General features: G+C 39.7%; 1 protein-coding gene across 9 annotated transcripts in view; it reads left to right on the forward strand.

Moving 5' to 3' along the window:
* The window catches only part of CALD1 (caldesmon 1), a 181336-nt gene that overhangs the window by 86277 nt on the left and 70316 nt on the right, over nt 1–24743 (forward strand). For 8 of the 9 annotated variants that reach the window (XM_073809955.1, XM_073809954.1, XM_073809957.1 and 5 more), the window contains one exon: nt 1347–1458. In XM_073809955.1, the coding sequence (XP_073666056.1) occupies nt 1388–1458 (71 nt within the window). In that variant the 5' untranslated portion in view covers nt 1347–1387. Of the gene's footprint in view, nt 1–539; nt 682–1346; nt 1459–24743 lie in introns of those variants that run through there. The other variant, XM_073809956.1, reaches the window with a different exon arrangement.

The raw sequence follows: 24743 nt of genomic DNA on the forward strand, positions 1-24743 counted from the left end.
AGATAAAAAAACGCCAAATAAACACCCAAATTTGAATTTGTAAAGGATTTATAAGCAGTATAAATAATACCCTAGGGAATAAGAAGGGGGGGAAACATTCAAACGTTGTATAATTCTGTTTTGGTTGGCTGAGATTTTATTTTTGTTTTTGTGGGTTTTTTAAGGGGAAAAATGCTTGAAAAATAAAAGAATCTGACAATTTAAGAAGGTTTCTTAACTAGGCTTCAAAGTCTAAGTTTTGCTTTTCATTCCCTCACACAAAGATGCCATTAGGGGATGGCTTCAGGTTTTGCACGTCTCCCTATTTTCTTACGCAGGGCAAATGGCTCGTCTCATGTGCACAGAAAGGGCTGGAAAATATTTTTTGTGATCTGAGTGCAGCAGAGAGTCTAGGATTCCAGAGGAAGTGGAGGCCTCCCGCTCCACACAGGAAACAATCTTCAAGCAGGCCTTAAATGCCAGATTCCAGGCCGAGTTTAACTAACCACTGACAGCTCTGTAAACAAAGCAAGGACAAAAAGAGCCCGCTTCCCCTTTTCTGGTAGTCATTTTGGGTTTGGGGGCTGCAGGGGAATTCTGGAATACTTGACTCCATGGCACAGAAACGCAGGAAAAGCGGAATCCTCAGTTGAAGAGCTGGAAAGGGAAGATCTTTCTGGGATTAAAACTATCACGGAGGAGGTAGGAAAGGATAAAATGGTTGGGTTACAAAGAGCTGCTACTTTTGAGCTGTGAAAACAGTTTGATCATATGTAACTGCTCTTAAAAATGCTGCTGCATTATGTTTATTCGTGGTATTACTGCTGTGGTCTTTATTATCATTCTGATATTAATATTCTTTTAGGATATGCAAATTGTGCCTGGATACTTATATTATTTCTTTCTTTTACTTTTCTCTTAGTTCCTACAAATTCCTTTTCTTGCCACTTTTCTTTTTTTTTCACTCTTTTTCTCCTTTCCTCTTTCTTTGTTCACTTTTTTATAACTTTTGTCTGTAGTTCAGCAGGTTACAAAGAACAAAACCATTCAGTAGCTCTCAAGTGATCCCAGCAATATTTCAAGTCTTCAAACCTCTCCTTCTCCCCCCCTTTTTTTTAAACTGTGATCCTGGAATTTTACTTATTTGTCTCTAATAGTTACATGAATGAGACTGAATTTAACACATAAAGGACAAGGCTTGGCTTGGGAGGCAGAAATTGATCACTGGCTACCTCACTCATCTTCTAAGGTGTTTTTCTTAAGAGTAAAGGAAAAGGGGATAAAAAAAATGGTGAGGGGCTGAGGCGACTCATGGGAAATAATCCTCCAACTCATCTATGATATTGATTCTACTTCTTCCCCTTTAGATCCAGATATTATCTGGTCTCCCTAAATCTGAACCCATACCATGGACGATTTTGAACGTCGCAGAGAACTTAGGAGGCAAAAGCGGGAAGAGATGCGTCTGGAAGCAGAAAGGTAAGGATCTGGGTTCAAAGGTATCTCTATTCTGTTATCCACAATATTGGTTTCAGGCCTCAAAGATCATCAGCCTCAAGGGCCGAATGTATTGCACGCTGAACTGTTTGCGAAAGCAGTTATAGAAAATGTTCCTAACCGTTAAGACTCTAAGTTCTGCACAGACAAACATCAAGAGAAAGAGAGATTGGAGACGAAACAAATAGTTGCACTGAATCATTGTCTTTCATATTAGAATTTTTAAATGACAAAAGCAATGTATGGATAAAAGTTTTAAAAGCACTTACAATATTGAAATGACAAATATTGAATGTTGAAACCATTCTGGAAATGGAAGTCTTCACTCTAAAAGAATAAAGGCAATAAGACCCAGATGGATCTTATGACAAAGTTTTATTCTTATTAGAAAAGCCGCCAAATCCAGTAATTCACATATGATGGGTTAATAGCCAGTGGAGTGTGGAACTGTGGAGATTCTGAGTCTAGTTGGAAGCTGCTATGTTGTGTGAGGCCTCTGTTGTGGTGACTTACAAGGGCAGGTTGGGGAAATAAAGCAGTAACATGTGGGGCAAGGGGTATAAATGCATATTTTAAAATTTTAGGCCTCAGAGCAAAAGACAGTGGCATTTAATGTGACTTAACTCAGATGTTCTTTTGAGAAAGCAGAGTAGGCATTCACAGGAAGAAAAATGTTAAACAATGATCTTAAAAGCAAATCAATTTTGCCTCAGTGCACAAGTGAAAAGATGGTAGTAAGATGACCCCTTAGTGATCCTGCAGCAGAAAACTAGAAACTTACACTTACAAAAAATATATATATTTTTTTTTAATTTAAAAAAATTTTATTTATTTATTTTTGGCTGCGTTGGGTCTTCGTTGCTGCGCGTGGGCTTTCTCTAGTTGCGGCGAGTGGGGACTACTCCTTGTTGTGGTGTGCAGGCTTCTCATTGCAGTGGCTTCTCTTGTTGTGGAGCACGGGCTCTAGGCATGGGCTTCAGTAGTTGTGGCACACGGGCTCAGTAGTTGTGGTGCATGGGCTTAGCTGCTCCGCGGCATGTGGGATCTTCCCGGACGAGGGCTTGAAGCCGTATCCCCTGTATTGGCAGGCGGATTCTTAACCCCTAAGCCACCAGGGAAGCCCAACAAAAAGTATTTGAAGCATAGGATCTACCTATTGGTATGGAGAATTCAAAAGAAGAAGGTAAAATTACTGCCTTTGATTAACTTGGTCGGAGTAGGCTGCTATATGACACATGGTACCCTGAACAGTACCTGGGCTCTGTAGGTTCAAATCCCAACTGTCACTTATGAGCTGTGTGGCCACGCACAAGTGACTTCTTGCTACGCCACAGCTGCCTTATTTTTAAAATAGGCATAATATCTATGTAGCTTCTGTGGTTGTTGTGAAGATTATTGAACTTCATAAACGGCCTAGTCTAGTACCTGACACATAAATGGTATGCTACTATTTTTTTAACCATTATCATTAGCTAAACAAGTAAGAAACAACAGAGCAATATAGTCAGAACTAAAAGTTAATACCAAGAAAAGAAAAGGCAGTTATCATCCTGTGATGAAACCAGTCAGGAAAAGCTCCCTGGAAGTGGAGAGCCATAGAGGGAGTAACAATGGTGATGACAAAGAGTAAAAGGGGAGCCGTGTACAGGAGGGAGTAACATCTGCAAAACTCAGAGGTGGAAATAAGAATCCCGGTGCAAGAAACCTGTTAAGTGCTTAAGGAAGAATGAGTTAGACTCGTACATCTTGGGTGTTTCTATTTCATATAAAAGGTAACAGACAGAGACTTAGTGGGGGAGCTATGCGTACTGGGAAGCGTTATCTACAGTGGGCTAGAGTGTGGGCGTACTGGAAGAGTTAGTATTGAGCACACGGTGATGAGGACTGAGTCAGGGCAGCAGATATGGAAGTGAAGATCAAACATGAGCGTCTTTAGAGGGAGAATTAGCAAATTTTTCAGGAGATGGAGAAACTCAGACTGTCCCACAGAACGTAAGTCTGAGGAGCTGGAAAGGGCAACTGTGAAGTATTCCATTCTTGGGTGGGCATGGGGAGAGTGTTCAATTTCAGGTAGAAACCACATCCAATTGGAGATTTCCTCCAGGCATTGGGAGATAGAAATTGTCAATCTTTGTTCAAAAGGGGAGAAAAATTATTATTAGAGGAGTCAGTTTGGGCAGTGGCAGCACAAAAGCAGAAAGTGGATGGTAGTGATAGTGGCGCGAAAGCAAGCGGAGAGAGAGAGTGAGAGGTCATAAAGACATAATGGAAACCGTCGAAGGAGACACAAACTCAGCGAGCGGGGAGAACCAGGGAGAGTATGGGGCGCCCATTGTTGAGCGTACATTGACGCCTTGTAGGTGGTGTCGGCCCACTGGAGCATACCTCTTATCCTTTCCAATGATGTGTTATGTGACCTCAGTTTCTCCTGAAAGTCTATAAATACTGTTCCCAACAAATGTTTATTCAGCATCAGCACTGTGCTAGGAACAGTGAGAAAAAATGGGGAAATATAAATAGACATAGTTTCTGTCTTTATGTCCCTCATGGTGTGCTAGAAAACCAAAGTATAGCGGAATCAGAAAACAGACCAGGCCAGAGTGTAGGGGCAGGCCTAACAGAATTGGGGCTTGGGGGACTCAGGAATAGGGACAGGAAATTGGGCATCAGGCTAGATCGGTATCTTCAGCTTCTTTGTTTGCTATGTGAATTGGGAAACAGGGACTCAACGTGAGAGGAATAATAGAACTAACTTACTGTGGTTATACTCATACTGTAATTACAGGGAATAAACTAGGTTCTTTTAGAACCAGGATGTTGCCTAAGAATTTTCCACACATCTACATGGTTCATTCCTTCCAGTTTTTTGTTTTGTGTGGGGGGATATGTCTCTCTTTAAAGTCAATCTTAAAAAAAAAATGTACCCAGTGAAGCTTAGTTAGGTACCCTTAATAACCTAAAATAAATTTATAATACACTTATTTAACTTACATTTCTGTCTGTATTAATCCTTTGGGGATATTGTATTTCATTTGATTCCTTTTCTTTCTTTTCTTTTTTTTTAAGAGAAATACTTAAGTACTTCCTTATATTTGTACTAAGTTCACCTTTTCATGTTTCAAGGTGAACACTTTAGTTCTGTTATTCTGGAATTTGTTAAGCAAGTCCATGTTCACCCTTTAGGATTTTGTAAAATCTGATCATTTATGGGAATAGTGAAGGTCAGGCTTTATGGTCCAGCCAACTTTGATGGGAAATTTCAGGGTGTGTACAGGAAACAGATGTCCAGAACCAGAAATTAAACGCCATCTAAAATTTTGGCTTTGATCTGAAGATAAAGGGCATATAAGACCCTGGGCAAGTCCCTCTTCCTTTAGCTTTAGAACTTGGCTTCTTCATCTGTGACAGGAGTGGGGGATTGGTGATAATTTTTATTTTCCTTTTGCTTTTAGTATTGTCTAATTTTTTACAATGATCATGTATTGCTTTATTTAAAAACAAATAAAACAATAAGGCAGATTTCCATTTTGAAAAATGAGATTCTATGAGCTTATGCCTAATACCTGGGGCCAAAATGGACTCTCCTTTGGATTTATGCAACTAAAAGAAAAAGCTCAGCCTTGATCTGGAGTGGCCCCAAAGCTCAGAGCTGCAGGCTCATTCATTCAGTCACTCATTCAACAAAATTTTATTGGGCTTCTACTTTGCTTCAAACTTTATTTTGGGGCACCAAGGACAGAGAAGCAGAATGAGAGAATTGGGAAAAGTGTGCTTAATGCTTTTCAACCTGTATAAAAGCAACTACACTGTATAAAGCAGCTATACTTTTACATCCTTAAATGTAATATGTACTCTGATATTCACTGATAATTTTTAAAGATGGCTTATGCCCTTTGTATGTTGTACCCCTGCAGAGAGCATGGGGGAAATGGTAACACAGAGAAGAGACTGTTGACTTGTCCACTTCTTACCCACAAAGCCTTTCCAAATAAAAATACCCTGTTATTTTAATTAGTTGTTATTGAGTTTGACGAGCAGGTGCTGTTCTACTTTGCAATGATAAATAACTTAAAACCTGTACTCTCACCAGATGTTATAGCCACAAATTAAAATAAACTAGATTCTTATACATTTTATTCCTCAGAAATAGAGCTTTTAAAAAGATTATTGAAAAAGCTCACTGTACATTTTGGGCCATGCTAGCTTTCCTGGGTTTGGGACTGACAATCATTCACTGCATCACAGCTGCCTTGAGACTCTTGTGCACACACCTCATTCTAAGGGTTTGCAGTCCAGTCCATTTCACATCACCTAGCCCACCGTAACCTAGCCTGGGAACCTGGTTAAATCAAAAATATACTTCCCTTCTTTGTCCTGCTCTTCATCCTATGCATCTTTTATTCAGTCATCCAAAAAATGTATTGAATAGGTACAAGATAGTAAACTGAACCATAGGGATGAGTTCTCACCAGTCCAGGCAGTGTCCCAACAGTCACAAAGCTTATATCATAGATGAATTAGTAACTTTAGAGCCAACTTGACAAAAAGGGGAAGAAAAAAATTTCAGCAGGCAGAACGGATGGAGCAGGTAGTCAGTGAAAATCCTAAATGCTTTGTTTCTAGGCAAAAGAGACTATTTGTACACATCTCAAATTAAATTGTATTTCTGAATCAATTACTTATTTGAACAAACAAATAATTTGTTTTGCTGTCTATTATTCTTCACCTATCTCATGGGAATACAAAATGAATGGGTATATTCAGCTTCCCTTTCTGTTTCTTTTATTTCAATCCCTTTCTACCTTTGTCTCTGTATTTCTTAGTGCATCTTAACGTGTTTTCCCCTGGTCCATGTGCATCTTCATCAACACTTGATACACTTGTTTCCATTCCAGTCTCTTCCTGATCATCTACCCTGGATTATGCATTCATGTCCTTTTATATCATCGGGGAATACAACATTTTCAAAGGGGAAAATGTAGTGGAAAGGGATGCATTTTCAAAGAGGTCATATTCAGCTCTCTTCCTTTTCAACAAGTACCCCAAAAATGCTTTCTTTCTACACTTCTCAGAGGATACAGGAGCCTTAGGAAGGTGACCTTAGGAAGGTGAGAAGCAGGAATTTGCTGTTGGGTGAAGAGTTTTGAGGATGTGATTGGTAACAAGTTCTGAGGGAGAATCACACTGTCTCAGCAAGAAGAATTCACACCAATTCAAATTGAGCTCTTCTATTATATTTGGCCCAAAGGATTTTGAGCTTTGGTGTATCTGCTGAGAAACCTGCAGTGATGGTTTATCCATGAAGAGATCTTCAGTGAGACGTACTTTTCCCCACGTTGGGCTTGTTTTCACGAGCAGCTCTCTCACTTTTCAAGATGTGAACTCATTGCATTCCCAGCTCCTGCTTTCCACACCCAAATGTAAGTTCCTCTTTCTGATCAGAAGAAAGGACCCTATTGTACAGTTGTTATCAGATTCAGAGGCTCATAGACATAAATAAAGGGAATGAAAGCACTCTTGCTGTTGTCATCGTTCATACATTTTTACGGGCCTCTGAAATATACTGAGGATTAGACATTTGAAAGTAAATATTTTTACTTCACTAAAAAAGCAAACAATTTTTTAAAGTCCTCTGAGTCTAAGTAGTTGCCTCCCAGGAGTCTATTACTGAAACTTTTTACATGATTTAACAGCATGGCCAATCAACGATTACACAAAAACACTTTTGTTTAAAATACTTAGCATTGTGACCTTGAAATTTCAAATCAAAATCTTTTCAAATGCAGTTTTTGTTACTCTGTAATCAGAAAATTATTTTCCATTCGGAAGTTAAATAAAATATTCCTTGGAAACAGTCTAAATTATTAGAGGAGCTAAATTTGCTCAAAACTTCCCTTTAGGTCTCTCAGAAAATTCGTCACTCCAGGGGGCAAAAAAAAAAAAGTTAGGATTTGCATCTACATTTCTACTTTTAAGTTAAAAGATTTTTTTCAAGTAATTCATTTGAAAGAGACTTAAAAATATTGCTGTAAGGTTTCTATGTTTATTTGATATTGTGTAGGGTCAACCTAACTTGAACGGAGGGGCACTGAGAAAATGAGGTAGATAATTTTCACCTAAGGGATTTTTAATTATTTGTTTGTGTCCGGCCACATGAAGAATCAATATATATACATATTCATATGCTCCCTCTCTTGTTCTCTCTCTCACTCTAAATAGACATTATTTATTACCTCTGTCAATTTATAAACGGTCAAATTATAAACAGTGGAAATGGCATATTTGGACCAATTTCCACTTACCTAACAATTCCTCTGGTCCTAAAAGTATCCCACTTTATGATGATCAGTAGAACATCAAGAGTCCAGGATCTACCCAATGTGACACTTGTTCAGTAAAAATTAAAAATCTAGATTCTTAAGGACCTCACATGCTGACCCATAACTTCATTCTTTTTTTTTTTTAACATCTTTATTGGGGTATAATTGCTTTACAATGGTGTGTTAGTTTCTGCTTTATAACAAAGTGAATCAGTTATACATATACATATGTTCCCATATCTCTTCCCTCTTGCGTCTCCCTCCCTCCCACCCTCCCTATCCCACCCCTCCAGGCGGTCACAAAGCACCGAGCCAGCCGATATCCCTGTGCCATGCGGCTGCTTACCACTAGCTGTCTACCTTACATTTGTTAATGTATATAGTTCCATGCCTCTCTCTCGCCCTGTCACAGCTCACCCTTCCCCCTCCCCATATCCTCAAGTCCGTTCTTCAGTAGGTCTGTGTCTTTATTCCTGTCTTACCCCTAGGTTTAACTTCATTCTTAGCTGGAAAAAATGTGGCATATATATGAGTCAATACACTTATAGTTTAAAATAGTGCTGAATTTTTTTTTTTACAGTCTGTATATGTGACTCATAATTTACCAGTCTTCGCTCACCTGGGGAGAGGCAGGACAATGTTGTAGTTAAGTATGTGGGTGATGAAGTGTGACAGACCTGAGTTCGAATCCTTACTTTGACAACTACCAGTTGGGTAACCTCATTACAAATTACTTAAACATCTTGTGCTTCAATTTATTTATGTATAAAAGTGGGGATAATTATTCTACCTCACAGAATCATTGTAAAAATTAAGCTAACTGGGCTTCCCTGGTGGCGCAGTGGTTGAGAGTCCACCTGCCGATGCAGGGGACACAGGTTCGTGCCCCAGTCCAGGAAGATCCCACATGCCGCGGAGAGGCTGGGCCCGTGAGCCATGGCCGCTGAGCCTGCGCGTCCGGAACCTGTGCTCTGCAACAGCAGAGGCCACAACAGTGAGAGGCCCGCGTACCAAAAAAAAAAAAAAAAAAAAAAAAAGAATTAAGCTGACTAACTGATGTAGGGAAATTAACACAACTACAGGCACACAGTATATACTCAATAAATGTTAGATGTTATTATTAAAATCATATTAATGTTTTGGCAGGTCTTTGGTACAAAATAATATTTTACTGAATTTGAATTTTCATTCGTCTGTCAGCTCAGTCATTATGATTTGTTGCATCCTTTCTGCAAAGCTTCTTTCCTATACTGACCTGAATATTTGCTAAGATGTTTCTATTAAAGTTGGGAAAGAAATAAAACTTGTAGTCATAAATAAGTCTACCACACAAATATAATTGCTATATGAGGATTTTAAAATCACATATTGTAGCTATGAAGTTAATCTTCTAATTCATTAATTATATGTCTTTATTTTAAATATAGCATATAAAACATAGCTTAGAATTTTACCTAAAAAGTTCAATTCAGCAAAAATAGTTCTCAAGTAGAAAAAAGTTTCAGCCAAATTTTTCATCCAGTGTTAGACAGGAAAAAGAACCAAGTGATGCTTGGTTTAGCATCAGCCAAGTGCCAGGCTAGGTGATGCACTTTATATACCTTATGTCATTTAATTATCAGAGCAACCCTATGACCTTATCGTAGTCTGTTCATGCTGTTACAACAGAATACCATAGATTGGGTGGCTTATAAACAATAGAAATTTATTTCTCACAGTTCTGGAGGCTGAAAAGTCCAAGATCAAGGCACCAGCAGATTCAGTATCTGGTGAGGGTCCACTTCCTGGTTCATAGACAGCTGTCTTCTTGCAGTGTCCTCACATGGCAGAAACAGTGAGGGAACTCTCTGGGTCTGTTTTAAAAAGGGCACTTATCTCATTCATGAGGGTTCCACCTTCATGACCTAATTACCTCCCAGTGTCCTCAACTCTAAATACCATCACATTGGGGATTAGGTTTCAGCATGTGAATTTACTGCTGGGGGGACCCATTCAGTCTATAGCAGACCTGGATATTATTATCCCTGTTTTGTAGTTGAGGAAACTGTAGGTCTGAAAGGTTAAGTTACATGTCCAACTTCATACAGCTGTGGAGTACAATCCAGTTCTGCCTGCCCCAAATCTCAAAACCTTTTCCCTGTAACAAATTGATCAATAGAATTTTTCATGTTTCAACTGGTTGTCTTGGCTGAAGGTCCATTGTCTCTCCAATGCCAAAATAACTCCCTAAGATGGGGAGAAACCATTCAAAGCAGTTATGTGGCAACAGACAAAATGAGGCTATTGGACTTAATTGAACTGTTCTTTATGCTTATTCAGGTAAATTGCTTACATGTGTAGACAAAGTCATTGTTTTGTTTGCCCTCAAAAAATCTCCCTTGTTATTCCCATTTCACAGGAAAATAGAAACAGAGGAGATCAAGTTTTCTCCCTGAAGCCAAAGGAGGCTGTTGGCATAACTCTTCTTGACTTTTCTCTGGATTTTTTTCAATAAGATTGTATTCACCATTAGAACAGGGACTTAGTCACATCATCACTCATGAAATCTTAAGGCTGTCACTAACCTTACAGATATTCTGCTGTAGTGGAATGTTACTTTTCCATTTTTGGACCACACACTACTTTGAGCCTCTGATGAAAGCTATAGACGCTCCTCCAAGAAAAATGTACATATGCACCCACAAAACTTGGCACTTTCTTTCAGTGGCGTCATGGACCTCCATCCACAGACCTCCACGGGGCCCATGAACACTGGGCCAAGAATCCCTGATCTACTGAATTTTAAAAGTTCATTTTACATATGAAGAGACTTAAGTCTAGGGATGTTGACCTCCTCAAGATCACCCTGCTAAGCTGAGGCAGAGCCTGCTGGCACAGTGTAGACCCCTGAATAAATGGAGTTGTCTGTAGAAAATGCCATGGCTATTGATTAGGCAAGCAGAGCATGTTTTGGGGAAAATAGTGTATACTGCACTGTATTGCATGCAGGGTGTTTTTTATTTAAAAAACATTTTATGGATAATATTACAAAATAAAAGGAGACTTGGTCAGATTACTTCCTGGTGAGTAAGATGAAAAGCAAAGAAAGATAAGTAGATATACAGAATGAAAACCATTAATTGTTAGGAACTAGGAATCGAACTTTGCTATCTTAGTCAAGAAGGAAAAGAAAACTGTGGTGATTTTCCAGAGAGAACCCCATTTGCCATCAATTTTTGAAGTCTTTTATTTGGCATATGTTGTCTAGGCAAGATTTCTTTACACCAACCTTAATTATGATACTAAGTTACTATGTAGGATTTCTCCATCCTTACCAGTTTCATTTTAGCAATTCAGATTCATCAAAGGAGTTTCTTCTCTAAATATGAGAGAGATAGGAACTGATAGGATTCCTTAAAGAGGATTTCATGTTTCACCTTTATAACTACTATCTTTTGGGAGAATGGGGAAGATTGGAGTGGGACACAGACATGATGATATCTCCCAGAAAGCAGAATCATGCAGACTTGGGTGTGATTCCTGGCTGGGTTAGCAAGGATAACTCTACTTAGCCTCACTGAGCCCATTTCCTCATCAGGAAAATGGCCTCATAACAGTTCTTCCTCATAAGGTTCATATAGATTACAAAGCACTAGGTACATAGATGACTGATAATAGATAGATAGATAGATAGATAGATAGATAGATAGATAGATGATAGATAGAATATATATATGATATATATGGTATGTATATATGATTAGTGCATGGTGAATGTTCCCTGTCGTTGCTACTTTTTGGCTGGCTGGAGGACATGGTAAGGAAGGAGCTATCAGGAAAGCCCTCTCCAGAGTCATCTCCCAAGAAACTCGGCACCTCTCCAGCTGCCTTCTGGGGTTTCTGAATCACTGAGCATGTGCACAGTCCCCACATCTTCAGACAGTTTGGTGTTCAGCCTCCACTCTCTTTCATATCTGTTTTAGCCATCACCTTGAAAGTGATGGGAGAATTATGGATATGAAGTCTCCATGCTGAAAAGAAAATCTACCTCCTTATTTTAAAGAGTCTTTTTTTAAATCTTCCATACTGGTTTGAAATCAAGATAAAGATATAGGGTAGTCTGGTATCTAACATATCAAGGTTTTGATCTCAATAATTTACGTATCTAATATTCAATTAATCATATATTCTAAATAGTTTTTTTTGCCTTGTGGAATTACAGGGTTTTTTTATATTACATAATTATGGTTTCAACACAAATAAAGAAGGAACCTAAAGCCTCTTAACAGCATACATAAAGACTGTACTAATAATATAAAGGAAGTTATGTGCCTAAATTGTACAGAATAACTTCTAATCATTTTATTCTAAATTAGTGATTTTATTCATTTTAATTATGAAAAAGCCAATACACACAAAATAATATTATGTAATGTATATAGAGGTTATAAATCATCATAATGCCTACACTATAAACTTATCACTCATCTTAAGACCTAGGACATTTCCAGTATCACTGAAACTCCCGGCAGACCCCTCTCCTGTCCCACCCCCTTGCCTCCCCATCCTCAGGGGTAACCAGAACTCTGAAAAATTCATTTATTTTTTTAAAAAATTCTAAATAAGATAATATGAGTTTAGGTGAGAGTTTTTCCAGGATCCTGTGATCCAAAGCTTTCCAAAGATTCTCTCCAGACTCAGGTGAAAGTGTTAATGAGAGCCCACTGTTCTCTGAGAGGGCAACAAATTTGCCTTTCTAAACATACGGGACCAAAGGAGTCCTTCTATGTCCACAGCTGGGAACCCTGGAGAAGTATTATAAACAAAAAATTCTCTAAGAGCAAAGACTGCTCATCAAAATCAAAGTGTAATGAAGGCTATCAAATATGTATGTTGAGTATATCTATTCTGCCCGTTGGTTTTCTCACTGACCAGCCAAGTATAAGAGATCTGCATTTGTAGCTATCATTTGGCCAGGTGGGAATGCAGACAGGATTGATTACAGACTATTCCAAATTCCTCTTCAAGGGAAATCTATCTCAATTGCTTTGAAGTCTTCTAGGGAAATAGTTAACCTTTATTATCCCAAAGGTTCTTAACATTGTTATGAGAAAGTACTACTGGACATGAAACATGAGCATGTTGGAACGATACAGAGGCTGTATAAATGGATTCTCTTTCATCCGTGAATGAGGTTAAAGAGGAATAATGTGCATACCTTGTGAATAAAATCAGTTCTTTTCACTAGTTTGCCACGTAATAAGTAATGTTCATCAGGAGCTGGAAAATCAGTTTTTAGTCTATCATAAATCTTCATTAATTCAGATTCTTCCATTTTTAAATCTTTATGAAACTATAGAAGAGTATAAATTTGAACTATTTATAAGTAAAGGATTTGATTAATACGTTAAATATGCAAGCTACATTCCATGGCTTAGTTATTAAACACTTGAGAGCACAAATTTTTAAAACTTTTTAAAAAACTGGAAACATTCACCTGCATTTAAAAGCTTAATTTGCTAATTATAAATCATTTTTATTCATGCAATTTTTAAACAAGTTTCTAATTTTTTTTAGTTCGATTGAAGTCACCAGATATACTTGAACATATTTTCAAAACTGAGTTTCTTTAAAAATATTGCATAATTTGTAAAGACCTTCCTTTCAGTTAGTCTAGATTAGTGAGATTTGACATTACATTTGAGATTAGTACCAATTCACTAAGTTAAAATGTGAGGGTTTATTTTCCATTTTAATAATCCCCTACATCACATACAGTTCCTTTGGTGGAATAAAAATCTTGGTAAAGTACACATCAGCCACTATAAATAGCAGTCATTCAGGAGAGTCTCCAGAGAGTGTACTTTAAATTGCATATTGTTTAAAATAGGAAATTCTTCCGGTGTTCATATTTTCCATTATGGGTGAAATGGTCTACCCCGTGTCACATCTTCGCTGGCTTCCATCTTCCTGTACCATTTAGGGATCCAACTGTTAGATTCCAGAAGATTGCTCAATGTGTGCTTTTTATTTTCTTAAGTAACCTGGGTCTTATTGTCCAGCAGGAATTTTGCAAAATTAGGGGCTCTCCAAATGAAAACTAGAGAACTTCCAGAGCTGGCCCCAGCAACTAGGTAATGAAACAGTCCTTTATTTCTGGAGCTAGTAGCTCTACTGTGCCTGTTTAGCATAACAGAGTCAAACCATTTTTGATTCCCACAGAAAACCTTGCACTGTTGGCAGGTCTTTCTGGGGAAATCAAGAGACTAATATGGTAAATTACTGAGCAGGAAGTGAACAAACAGACAAGCATGATGAGATGATGGGTTATCATGCTGGTTCGAAGACCAGAAGCCTCAGCAGGTATAATTACACTCCATCTTTCCCAAGGCACTATTGGCAACTGCAGTAGATGTATACCTCTGCCCACTCTTTCCTTGAAGAGTCCTTCTGTTTCTCTAATCAAAACTGTTGTGTATATCTTGATTTTTTTTTTTTTTTTAGTGGGGGCCCATTTTGGAGATCTAACATTCCCTCACCATTTCTCCTTCCTTGATGAAGAGGATGAGAAATTACTGTTAAGGGGACTTGGACAAAAATTGTGATATAGAAAGAGTTGATATCTGATGCCCTTCCTTCCTGATACTCCCCTTTTAAGAGCCCTTTAACTCTTCCCACCTAATTAACCACGAAAGCAAAACATTCCAAATATAGGTATGTTTCCTGAGCCAGCACCCTCAGAGTATATCCTGGCTACCCAGGGAGTATCATTGCTATGGAAGCTCCATGGCTTATGAACTGAACAGAATGAAGCTTTTATAAAACTCAAGGCTGAGGCAGGATGGAAATTCCTAATCCTTTCATTTCTAAGTGCCTCACTTCAGAGGAACATGAATATAAGTTCTATCTCATTGAAACATTTGTCAGAGCAATGGTCGAGTGAACCAGGGAGGCATGCCCTTCAGAAAGGAGTTAGTCTTCCACAAGAACTCTGATTGAAATGCGGAATTACTGCTAGGAAACATATCCTGGTATCATACTGGGTTATGCGGTCAGAAATTAAGACTCTCTTCCCTGCATTCTCAGAAAAGAGTGTGGAAGTCCGAATCATTGGACCCAGCTTGCAGAGTTACGTGTCCAAGAGCACACAGTCAGTGGCAGCATTAAATCTGGAAACTTCGTCATTTACTCCAGTTCCGGTGCTTTTCCCTCTGCATTACGCTGCGGCTAACCCCTACAACTGCCTCTAACTCCATGAAAGAAAGTACCTTTTAGATCAAGGATAAAAGAAAGAGGATACTGGATGAACGTTTAGAAGATCTGGGCTTCCTCATCAGTAAAGTAGAACTAACACTTTTCAGGGTGGCTGAGCAAATTCAATGAGATGTGGACAAATGTCATCAAAAGTGTAAGGGAGCTGCACATGACAGATACTTATCAGGTAGGGGTACCTGTATGATTCATTTAGATCGGATTCACTTCTATTTAACTCTATGTGTAGTGGCAAGTTTCATTCTGGTCATATACTGTGTTTCAAAAGACAGTTCACACTTCTCTCTCTGCTAATCTTATGCTATCTAACTGGCCCTCAGGCATTCTAGGCTTTCAAAAATCTGACTCAGAGAAAACACTATAAAGTGTTACCTCTCACTCTCCCCAGAGCCTATCACCCCTGGAGAGGGCTTAGGACCTCAAGTGCAGATGAGAAGCAGCCATTTTATCTTCCCTTTCCCCCTAGTTGTGAATTGAAGAGAAAATTCAAAAGACTTTAAAATGATGGCTTTATCCCAATCAGAATTAAACCCTGCTGTTGGTCACTTACTTGTCTGGTTTTGCGTCTAAGTGAGCAAATTCCTCAGGCTTATAGGGATTCTGTGCTGTTCCACACCACTGTCCTTACCTCCTGAAGCTCTTGTAAGTGGTATACTCTTGCCTTCAAGGCCTATCTCAACAGTCATCCTTTGGAAAACACCTTCCCAGAGGTCCCCAATCAAGTGACTGATTTCCCACCTTGGGTTTCCCATAGCATTTGTTTGTATGTTAATTATCGTCACCCATTTTATAGTTTGTTTGTTCATATGTCTCTTTTCCCCACCAAACTGAAAGCAACTCTAAATCCAAAACTACATCTTACTCACTTTTATTTCCCCAAAGGCCCATACTCAATGCTGAATAAACGAATGAGCAAACAGATACTTCAGATCATATCTGTGTACCAAGGCAGAACTTTGCTCACTTCGATAAGCTATTTATGGGGAGGCAGAACCATTGGTGACCTTTGTGGTATTCTCCGAGTACTGACACCATCATACCATACCTGGGGTTCCATCACTCTCCTGATGAGCCACTGGAATTTTGACTTCCTATCTTTGTCTCTAGAGATATGAAGAAACTCACCTCCTGTATTTCTCTGATTATTAAGGATAGTGGACTTCTACCCCGTGTAATTTTGACCATCATGCTTATTTAGTCGCATCATGGAGGCAAGTGATATTCATATGGTAAGAGTAGATTCCCTTTAGTTGGCCTATTTGCTCTAGTACTCAAGCTCTTAGTGTTATTTGCTATTAACATTTGCATTATAAGACCAGATAATCATTGAATTACAGGGTTCATACCAAGCCCCAAAGAGTCCAACAGTGAACAAACTATATAATCAAAAATTTCTCTAATGAAAGACGAAGTTTGTGGTCTGGAGACATAAACAACCTCAGTTAATCCCAGGAGGATGGGCAGAAGTAGATTAGGGGTAGGGCCAACCTCAGACTAGTATTTACCAACACTCTTTCTGAAATAGAGAGTGTTTAACACACAAGTTGGGTCTAAAGTTTAGACTCTAAATAGTGCATTGTTTTCTAGTATTGGGATGAACCAAGAAAAAAAAAAGAAAAAAAAGAATAAAGAAAGATGTTAGAAAACCCAAGACTTTTAAACCAAGATACAGAGGGTTAACTTTATTTTCGGTGAAGTGGAGAATTTTTTGTTTTTATTAATAGTTCATACACCTCAAAAAGTACTGTTTGGAAGAAAGAGGAGAAGCATTTATAAATAGCTATTAGTCAAAACTCTAAGATTCAGATTAATTTAGTAAACATTGACTACGATACAACACATTCTTCAGTAGGCATTGAGTTTCTTAATTACAAAAGTATACCCTATGGTTAATTCATTATCATAAAATTTGTAATTAAAATGAAGTTAATGAGCTGGAACACCCAGAACACATAGGCTTGGAAACACTATAGAATAGTCTCAGAATTGTATCTTTTAATTTTTAATTTAATTTTTAATTCTTAGATCCACTGAAAAAGAGTCAAAAAGAAAGATAATTTGAAGTTATCCTAGAAAGACACTGAGTTCTAAAATACCTAGGGGAATCTCAGATTCAGCTCTCTTTACTTTGCAGCATATTTTAGAAAACTGAATGCATATTTCAGGCCACTGGCTTTCAGATTTGAAGTGTACTGTATGCTACTTTTTGTGTAAGTATCATCCATTTTATCTTCTTTGTTGTCTTCATAAGGTCTTAAAATTAAAAAGCTTTCCAGATGGCTTTTGGCTTTTAAATAAGAAAAATGAATATGATTTTTTTAATGAAATGCTTTCACTAAAACCCCTTCCCTGTACTATTCTACTCTATGAACTAATGAGCAAAAAGGATCTCTATTGGTTTTTCCTGCCTTGGTCTTAATAATAGCTTGATTTCATTGCTCAATAACTTCAAAGTAAAATCATGTCCTAAAGCTGAAGAGCTTTCTCCTAGTCTATTTCTACCCTCTTGTCTCAAGCTGCCACCATAAAGGTGCCCAAAAAGTGTACAAAAGAACATTTCTAATAAATTCAACGCGTGTCAAATTACATTAGGTCTCTCAGATATAAGCAAGTGGAGTCTAACTGTAATCTATTGTCTTAGTCAGTTTGGGCTACTATAACAGAATACCATAGACTGGGTGGCTTAAACGGCAAAACATTTATTTCTTACAGCTCTGGAGGCTGGGGAGTCTAAGATCAAGGTGCCGGCAGATCCGGTGTCTGATGAGGGACCCCTTCCTGATTGGCAGTTGGTTGTCTTCTTGTTGTATCCTCACACAGGAGAGAGAGAGAAAAAGCAAGCTCTCTCATGTCTATTCTAATAAGAACACTAATCCCACTCATGAGGGCTCCACCCTCATGACCTAATTACCTCCCAAAGGCCCTACCTCCTAATACCATCACATCCAGGGTTAGGATTTCAGTGTATGAATTTGGGGGGATACAAACATTCAGTCCACATCATTGATGGCCTCAGTAAGTCTGAAAAAAAGAATGGGCCAGTAGAAGAGTTCCGCATGGATGCCAGGTCCAGGGTTGGCACTGGTCATCTAGGAATATCCAGATAAAACAGACCTTGAATCTCAGGGTTTGTTCAGTCCTGTGACATGATAAGTATTCTCTCCACTGAGGTAGGTGTTTCTGTACATCTCTGCTTGGCTTGGGTGAAATCTTCCTCATGATGATGTTCCCTCCCTTTGCTCTGACACCACATCATGAAGCAGTCTCTGGTGACTGAGGCTTCCTGACATTCTGGCTTGGGGAATGGGGGTAACCTGGTTAGGAAGTGAGAGCTCCCCAGGCACTGAAGAGGGAGGTCATCCATTCTATCTTAATTAATTGGCATTAATTAGGATTCTGATGTATACATCAGTTTCTTGTGAGTCTGTGAGCCAATCAGTCTCTCTGAGACCTGTCCATTCTGAGAACTCCCAAGATCCAGTGGCTGGGGCAGCAGAGCTTCTAGAGCTTGTACCATGAGCAATACTCCAAAGAAGGCCACTCTGTGGGAGTCTGGGAGGAGCAGCCAACTGGCCTTCTTGATGCAGCGTCTCTACTCCATTGCTGTCCCCCCTTTAACCCAGAGAGCAAATGATGAGTGTTTATTGAGCACCTGCCATATGTCTAACACTATTTTAAGCTGTATCAGTTGCAAAAGAGGTGTTAGGAATCATCACTGCCAGAAAACAGGTGAGAAAAGGTATATACACATGAACAATGAATAAATAAGACTCTGTGTATCCATCCATCTATTTCTATCTATAGATAGATATCATAATCATGTACTAATTCATGTGATCTGTTAATCACAAAATAGGATAGTACCTTAAAAGGTGTCAGTTATGTAATATCAATAATAAACACTACATCCAAAGTATCCAAAACACACACTGGACTATTTCTCTAGCAATAGGAACAAATATAATCCAGGTCTGACCTCCTAAAAGAGAAATCAATACTTTTTTAGACCTTATATGGTATCACTGGAAAAAAATCTGGATTTGATTCGAGCTATAAAAACCATGTGTAAATTTAATATCCAGATGCATAAAGTGGACACCAGAAAATAAATTTATGGTGTGGAAATATTTAGATACTTTGAACAAGACTGATACACACTGAGAATTCTGTGGCTTATCAACTAACGTGCTTCCTTTGAAGATGTGACATTTTCCCTGCACCAGAATTACATCCTCAGAGTCCCCATGATAGTTTCTTAATTTCCTTTACAGTTTAATTGTATCTATGTACAAGAAATCTATATTCTAAAATTATCACCAAGGGCTAAATTCATTTTCCTATAAGCAGAAATCATATCTTTCGTGTACACACTTCTTTCTTAGAATTATATAAGGTATATACTATTATTTTCTGAGACCAGAACCAGGGTTTTATAGATGTGCACCAGCAATCATTCATTCAAGAAACTGTTGTTAGAACCCTACTATTTCCAAGCACCGTGTTATCGTTTTAAAGATGTGTTTCAAGCTGGAGGGCAGAGGGGAGTTAGAAGCACAATCTTTTTAAGATAGAAACTTTTCTTTCCAGGAAAAGAAAATAGTCCAGCTGGCTAAAACCCCCAGGTTTTAAAAAGAACTTAGAGACTGGACGTAAATAATTGTTGCAAAAGAGTTTAAACAGAAATGGAGCCTCACGGCAAGTCAGCTGGAAGGGCTGAGTCACACATGACAACATAACTATTTCTCAAATGCATGCAAACAAGAGTGGGTTCAAGCTTTCTCATCTTTCCTCCTAAGATGATAAATTACAAAGAAATAAAGTCAAAATGAGGAAGACTTTATAGAGGTGGAGCCAGACACTGGTTCTTAAAGAACCACTAGAATTCAGAGAAGCAAAGGGAGTTTAAAAAGCCATTCCAGGGAAAAGGAGAAGGAATAGCTTTGTTGGGTAAAGGCAGAATGCTTCAGGAGACACCAGGAAAACGGTGGCAAATGCCAATAATCTTTTCACTGAACAAAAGTCCCCTTTATGATCAATGTTAGGGTGCATTGCACTGAAGACGTGTTAGATTGCCAGGGGGGTACAACTGGGGGTCAGGATTTCTTAAGGGGAAGAATTAGCAACGTAATGCTGGGGCTCAAGGTTTGGCCTTGGGAAGGAAAGAATGCCCTCTTTTTAACTGAACGGTGGTATCATGACCAGAGGACCTGCATTTCACCATGAAAATACAGAAGCATCAAGACAGAGTGAAATGACGTCTCACTCCCACGCACCCATCCTGTTTCATTCTAGAACCAAATACATACAAGGGTGGCATTGCTGGTGAGCCCTCTGGGGTGGGGCCAGCTGTGGAGGGAGGAGAGGAGGGGAGGGGAAGAATAGCTACCTACAGGTGGAGAGGGAGAGAAGGCCATCCTAGGAGAGCACATGGGGCACAAAGTTACTTTGCAATTTTTTTTTTTTTTTTGCGGTACGCGGGCCTCTCACTGTCGTGGCCTCTCCCGTTGCGGAGCACAGGCTCCGGACGCGCAGGCTCAGCAGCCATGTCTCACGGGCCCAGCTGCTCCGCGGCATGTGGGATCTTCCCGGACCAGGGCACGAACCCGTGTCCCCTGCATTGGCAGGCGGACTCTCAACCACTGCACCACCAGGGAAGCCCTACTTTGCAAATTTTCTTTCTTAAGCTGAATGGTGAGCACACAGACCTTCATTATAGTTTCTTACTCCTTTTAGTCTGTCTACAAGATTTTAGAATAAGATGTCATTTTAAAAATGTACAGAAACCTTATAACTGTCACCCATATATCCTCAATCAGAATCTGCGTATGGATGTCAACAGAATCACTTTACTAGTAATATAATTCTTAATGATCTCTGCTGATGCAGGACTACCACCCCACCATCAATTTTTTTTAAAAAGTCCTTCTGTTTCTGGAAGTCTGTCTTATAAAACCTCATGAATGGTGCATTCACCCACCATGTGCAACCTCCCATGGCTCCTTGCTGCTGGCCCCCTGCCCCAGTGAAGCCCTCACCCCTCTCTCCCACTGCCCTGGGGTTCACTTGAGACCCTGGGCTTCCATGTCAAAGATGCTGTCTCGTGCCCTTGATACAATCTTTCAAGGTTCCAAAGTGGCCCTGCGTTCGCTTCACTCTTCCGGAATTCCAAAACCATGCTGTGCTCGTGTAGAGGTAGTAAGGGGGACACTTTCCTCTGCTTCTCGTTGTCACCTGGCCACCAAAGCTTGGCCTAGACTCAGCAAACACCTTGTGGAAGCAGCTTCCGCTTCTCTGCAGCCCACCCCTGTCCTCAGGACAGAGACATATGGCAATGGGCCTCCGCTCAGGGACCAGTTCCAAGGCATGGAATAGCAGACAACTCTCCAAAACCCCATGCAAATCGGCTCCCTAGGCCTCCCTCACCACACGTCACACAAGCCCAGATGCATCTCAATTCCAGTGGTAGGCACAACTGAACTTGAGGCCGGGCCACCAATCAATTATCCTCCTATTTCAACTCAACGACAGAAAAAACAAATTAACTTGGTCAAGGCCATTATTTGCTCTTTATGAAGCCAGGTGCCCTAATTCACTTATGCGGCACATATTACAGAAGGGCTGATCTCTGCCAGACATTGTGCTAACTGGGCTGAGGGGAGGAGCACAAAAATGGGTAAGACATAGTCCCCCTCCTCAAGGAGCTCACAGCCTAGTAATGGGAGATAGAAATATATAAATACACTCTGAGTGCAGTCGAGGACCTTGAACTCTATGTTGCCTCAAATAGATCATTAGAATTCCCAGGTATTGAAATGCAGGTATATGCTTTCTGAAAGATCTTTTTCTCCTTTCATGAAATCAGATTTTGTGTTTTAAGCAGGAGGGCAAGAAAAATACTACAGAGAGTAATCTGAAAGAGTTGAAAAATGAGCCTCTGGAAAGAGTATGAAGTTCTTTATATTAAGGGTAATTAATAACAACAAAAATAGCTTAACAGATAAATGTTGGAGATAGACTGACTAAGCAACAAATCTGGAGAAGAAAAAAAAACCACCCTGGATTTAGCACAAAAATTAATGAATGAACTCTATACGAGATGCTATTATCAACGTGAAAACAATGTTAGGATGTGTTAACAGGAACGTGGCAGGCAGCTCTGGGACTTCAGCCAGCCACATTCAGCCTTGGTCAAGCCTTTATTATGTCCAATTTTGGTTTCCCGTTTGAAGAGTTGTTATATTTCAAGCTGATATTAAAAGGATGGAAAATAGGCATTGGCGTTTAGCCTAGAAAAGACCAGACTGAAGGATGACTTAATACCTGTGGCCCTAACAGAGATAAGTGGATTTCTATTTCAGCCACAGGAAGTCTAGTTCAATCACAGAATAAATTGAGCATAAGAGTGATTAAACACTGGGACCTTGATCGTAGGATGTCACCTTAGAAGTATAGTGCTTCAGCTCCGCTGCTTTCAGAATACTCTTCACTCCCCATCTTGCATTAATATTTTTGTATGCATATCTTATCTCCCTTCGGGACTGCCCTTCTTACCTTTGGAGCCCTCCATGGCACTTAACTCCACGACTTGCTTGTAGTAAATATTCAAATAGTGTTAAGTAGGGGGAAGATGCTGGGACAGGAACTATATGGCTAACATTGTAAGGCAGACAAGACAGTATAGCAACTCAAGATGTGTTACAGGCCTGGAGTCAGACCAGAGAATAGTTCAGAGAATTGTGTCAGCAAAGGCCATACAGATTCTCATGACAAACAATGACTTTCTATAACAGTACATACATCTCTCCACCCCCTCCTCCACCCAGCCCATCGCACATTCCACAGTGGGAACTACGAAGACTTTATCAAAGACACGATAGGGAAGGAGAGGTGAGGAAAAGACTTTATTGGATGGTAGAAAGCAGAGGAAAGAAAGAAGAGGAGTCTGTAATTTCTGCAGAAGGAGATGGAAAAAGGGAGAAGTATTTCATGAGAAGATTTCTTAGGAAGATCTGTTAAAAAGCAGTATCACTGGAAAATACAAAGCAATATAGTTTAAGTGAACATGTTCAGTGCTTTTGGGGGTGGGGAGTGAGGAGGAGGGTGATGCCCTCAGGTGTGGAGGAAAGACTCTAGTCACCAAGGGAAAGGAGGAAAGAGGTTCAGCCTACAAATATGTAGTTAACCCCTTCGTTTCCGTTCCTGTCCACCCCTTCGTGAGCCGTTGTCTAGGCAAGATCTTTTGCTTCATTCTAAACGTGTAGAGTCTATGAATTTCTTTGTAAGAAAAAATTTCTTCAGGATGTTTTAAACATTCCCTTTAAATTACTTCAACGGTTGCCTCTCATGTGAATAGATTTCCTTTGACTTTATGTTGTGTTTCTGTAGGAGGTGAGCGGCTCTGTATGTGTGTGTCTTAAGTGCATTAAGGCAGGACAAGGGGCACTTCCCACATACCTCTCTTTTCCCTAGGGAACTGCTCCAAGGTAGAAGCTATTCTTAAACAACCATTGCAGACCATGAAGTCTGGAAGAGATCATGGAGATCCTACCTCCATGAAGTAAAGTTATTTTTTAAATCATATTTTATTAATTAAAGACCACCCTGTGGTGGGAGCTATTTCATTCTATAGCACTGACCTCCTTCAAACCTTCCCAGCCCAGAATCTCTCTGATGAAAAATTAAGCAAAGTATCTAGAAATGAAGGGTGCTATCAGTAATTTGAGAGTGGCCCAGACTTCCGTTTCCCCTAGTAAAAGAGGCTGGAAATGTCATATGTATGACACCTACTGTCTTGCTGGCCCTGCTGTTCATGGTGCCAATGAATGATCACTACTTCAGTTCTCAGAGACACCAGTTCTGGAAGCTGGACTCTGAGTACCCGTGTCTGTGCTACACAGGGACGGCACATGTGCCTGCTGGTCTCTGCAAAAACAGACACTGTTCACCAGTTACCTTCTGGTATGTTCTTCCTAGTTCCTCTCACCTTGCCTCTCCAGCCCCAGGAAGCTGGACCGCAGAAGCCTACCTGGGAGCACTTGCCTACTTCAGCCCTGCTCTCATCTCATGATTCACATCTCCAAATGCATCCAATCTCCTTCTTATTGTCCTTTGTGCTCTCCCTGTGCCCTACTGGTGTCTGACCCAGGCCCAAAACTCACTCCTCTCTTCACTATTGTCATGTCAGTACCCTATTAGGTAGCAGGAATTATGACATCCATTAGTTTTACAAACTGAAGACAGACAGCTACTTCCCAAACACATTACATTAATAACAAGGGGCCAACTACAAGTGTGCATGATTTCCCTCTTTCTGTCTTTACAACTAGGAAAATAACTTGGTGGATATCTTTTATACAGCTGACCATTTGCATACTTTCAGTGTATGAATGTCAGCATATTAGTGGAAGATTACTAAATGCTTGCTCTCCTGTGTGCGTGTGTGTGTGTGTGTGTGTGTGTTGAGAAAGAGAGAGAGAGAGTCTGGGCTGGCCTGGAAGAACCACTGAAGTTTTTCCAGGCTACTCCATTCTATGAACTTATTCCAAATATGTCAAAACTATACTTGCCACCTCAGAATTGGAGTGGGGGTGGGAAACGGGGGAAATCAGGAGGCGAAACATATTCCCAAGGTCAGTTGAGTCCCATAAGCAACTGTATTAGTTTTCTATCAGTGCTGGAATGAATAACTACAAACTT

Source organism: Tursiops truncatus, chromosome 9 (genome assembly GCF_011762595.2).
Source record: "Tursiops truncatus isolate mTurTru1 chromosome 9, mTurTru1.mat.Y, whole genome shotgun sequence".
NCBI lineage: Eukaryota > Metazoa > Chordata > Mammalia > Artiodactyla > Delphinidae > Tursiops > Tursiops truncatus.